The 2698-nt window shown below is 40.1% G+C and overlaps 1 protein-coding gene across 1 annotated transcript; it reads right to left on the minus strand.

Moving 5' to 3' along the window:
* Positions 1-914: 914 nt before the first annotated feature.
* On the minus strand, positions 915-2462 carry LOC144710378 (small ribosomal subunit protein eS28). Its single transcript, XM_078584118.1, has 2 exons — positions 2304-2462; positions 915-1315 (listed from the first exon to the last, which is right to left on the minus strand). The coding sequence occupies exon 2, from the start codon at positions 1312-1314 to the stop codon at positions 1117-1119; it is 198 nt and encodes a 65-aa protein (XP_078440244.1). The 5' UTR covers position 1315; positions 2304-2462; the 3' UTR covers positions 915-1116.
* Between the last annotated feature and the right edge of the window lie 236 nt (positions 2463-2698).

Here is a 2698-nt window from a genome sequence, read left to right on the forward strand (position 1 = left end):
GAATTATTTAGTCTGGACTCTCTCCCCTTATTAAGTATATATCATTATGCCTATAAATACATCCCCATATTTCATAAAAGGTGCCCTTTGATTTTATTTTCTAATCATGATTAGCAAAGTGTTTTGGACATTCTGTGTATAATGAGACTCCATTCAGGAGTCTCGAGTACAAAGAATTGAAGGAATAATGTTTGATCAAGAACAACTAACTACTTCCTTTCTCCTACCACTCATTACTGCATATCCACCCGTGCTCTGCCACAATTAGTGATGGTATCCACTGAACAACATCCTACACACCTGCCTCGATTCCCCCCTGATCCCAGGCTCTTAAGCCCTGCTTAAGGTAACTTAATCAGGATTGTTTGACATTTCTCATAAAAAACACAGTATTCCTTATGTTAGAGCTTTTTGTGAGATGAGTGTGACATATGAAGCATGCTTTTGATGGATTCAATAAACCTCTTTGTGAAGGATTGGGTTTTGAAGGATTGCCTACGCTTCATATAGGCTTCTCAACGCCAAGCTACTGCAAGAAGTGCCCCGTTTTGACCCTAGATGGGATCCAGATCCACCAGCAGACTTCGGACAGACGGTGCAGATTCATTTCAGTCTGATCAGCCTCGGCCCAAAATGGCAAACCATAATCATGATCTATCCTCCCTCTGGAATCAAGATTAGTAGCAACGAATTTTTCAGATAATAATTAATGTGTAATCAACTTTATGATGACTTGGGGACAAGATAAACTTAACTTCACAGCACTAGCTCAGGAGCCAAATTCCAAAAAGAAACTTGTAAAAAAACACTGTTGGGCTCTCTTAATGACCCAGAGGCCGAATTGTTGACAAAAGTCAACAATGATTATGAAATAGAGAATGCAAAATAAAAGTCAACCACAGGACTCATCTAAGGAACAGGCAAACGCAAATACCTTGTTATAGCGAAAAAATAACAGAACTCAAGGGGGGTCCACAGAAAGCTTCAAAGAAGTCGACATTTAAATTGGGCTAAATAATTCACTAAGTACCTTGAGTGGAAGGATAACTGGAATCTGAACACTCATAAACACAACCAAAGGGTGAGAATATCACCGACTCTCCTGGCGGGGGGGTTTCAACGCAACCTCCTGGCTTCCCTTTCGGACTCGAGAAGGGTGAGAATATCACCCTCTCTGACGGGTCCCTTCACGTTTCTCATGATGAGACGGTTCTGGTCGTCAAGGAACTTAACTCTCACCTGGGTGACCTGGCCTCTTGACCCAGTGCGGCCCATCACCTTCACCACAACAGCTAGCTTCACTTGTGAGTCCATCCTGCAAGAGATCACAACATCGGGCACCAAATTATTTAGTGCAAAAATATTATAATAAATCCAAATTTCTTGTTTAAACACAGTTCGGTCAACTTAATATCATGGACAGTTCTTGAGGGTTGAGGCCCTTTTCGAAGAATAATCGGAATCAGGAAGATAAGATGCACTTCTAATCGGATAATTAACCCACTCTCAGATGTTCACTTCGCGAAACAACAACATAAATAATAGAAAGACTCTAACGAAGCATGAAAGTTAACCGCATTACTTTTCTTCCACATATTGGATCAATCCTCTAATTGATTCACACGCCTATTTAAAATAATTTTCATAAAGCAGTCTAACATGGGATTGAATAAATTTGAAACATGAAACTCATACGGAACTTTGGTGTCAAGAACACAATTCACTGCAAGATGGGTCATTGAATTTCGAAGGTGGATCTTTCAGTGACGCACGCTTGTGGAAACTTAGTAACGCTCAACCCGTAATTGCAGAAAAAATACGATAAAAGAGACCACGTGTCGGCTCTTTTAAGACGAAAGTGGCTCAAGTGATTCGGAAATACAGAGAACGTTGTCAATGGTAACACATAGAACAAGAGAAGAATTGCGCTCAATAAATTTGTCGTCTAGAACAAGAGAAGAATTGCGTTTCCCTTTTCGCTGCTGCTGGCGTTAGGCAATTACAGAATCGATAAAAAAAAGGATAACCTTAGGAACTGGTCATTCGATTTAAGGAAAAATGAAAAAAATTGAGATACAATCGGCGTTGTTCCTAAACGACCAGTCAGAAATAATCATCACCACTAGGTTATCTTACGTCGAATGCACTGCCTGATAGACTAAACATTAATATCACTAAATAAGCAGTAACCCGGAATAATCAGCAAGGATATCCGAAGAACATCTCTTTGAATCGCCCCCAAGAATTTCTAACCGGAGTAGAACGAATCAGAAAACAAAACTACGCGTAGTACGACATCAAACCTTAATTAGATGTCGCTTTAGATCGTTTCCGCACGCGGTCCGCGCTTCTAGCCGGAGGTGTTCGTAGCGGCGTGCGGCGTTGTAAGAACAAAACCCTACACTATCAACTCGGAAATATATACGTAGGGAAGGGGGCCGACTCGGATCGGGATCGGATCGTCGACTCAGTTCCCTACCCCCTTTTTTCTAGCGAATTGTCCAGTTATTTTATTGGATAATTGAATGAATAAATGATTTATAAACTCGACGATCTAAACTCGACGATATAGCAAAACAATCAAGTACACTGTTTAATATTCAAATTTATAAACTCGTTGTGAAGAGAATTTTGCTTTTCTCCATCGATCATGATGACTTTTTATGAACTAGCAAGTTATCCAATTAAATTATTCAAA

The sequence above is a fragment of the Wolffia australiana genome, chromosome 12, assembly GCF_029677425.1.
Source record: "Wolffia australiana isolate 7733 chromosome 12, ASM2967742v1".
Classification (NCBI taxonomy): Eukaryota; Viridiplantae; Streptophyta; class Magnoliopsida; order Alismatales; family Araceae; genus Wolffia; species Wolffia australiana.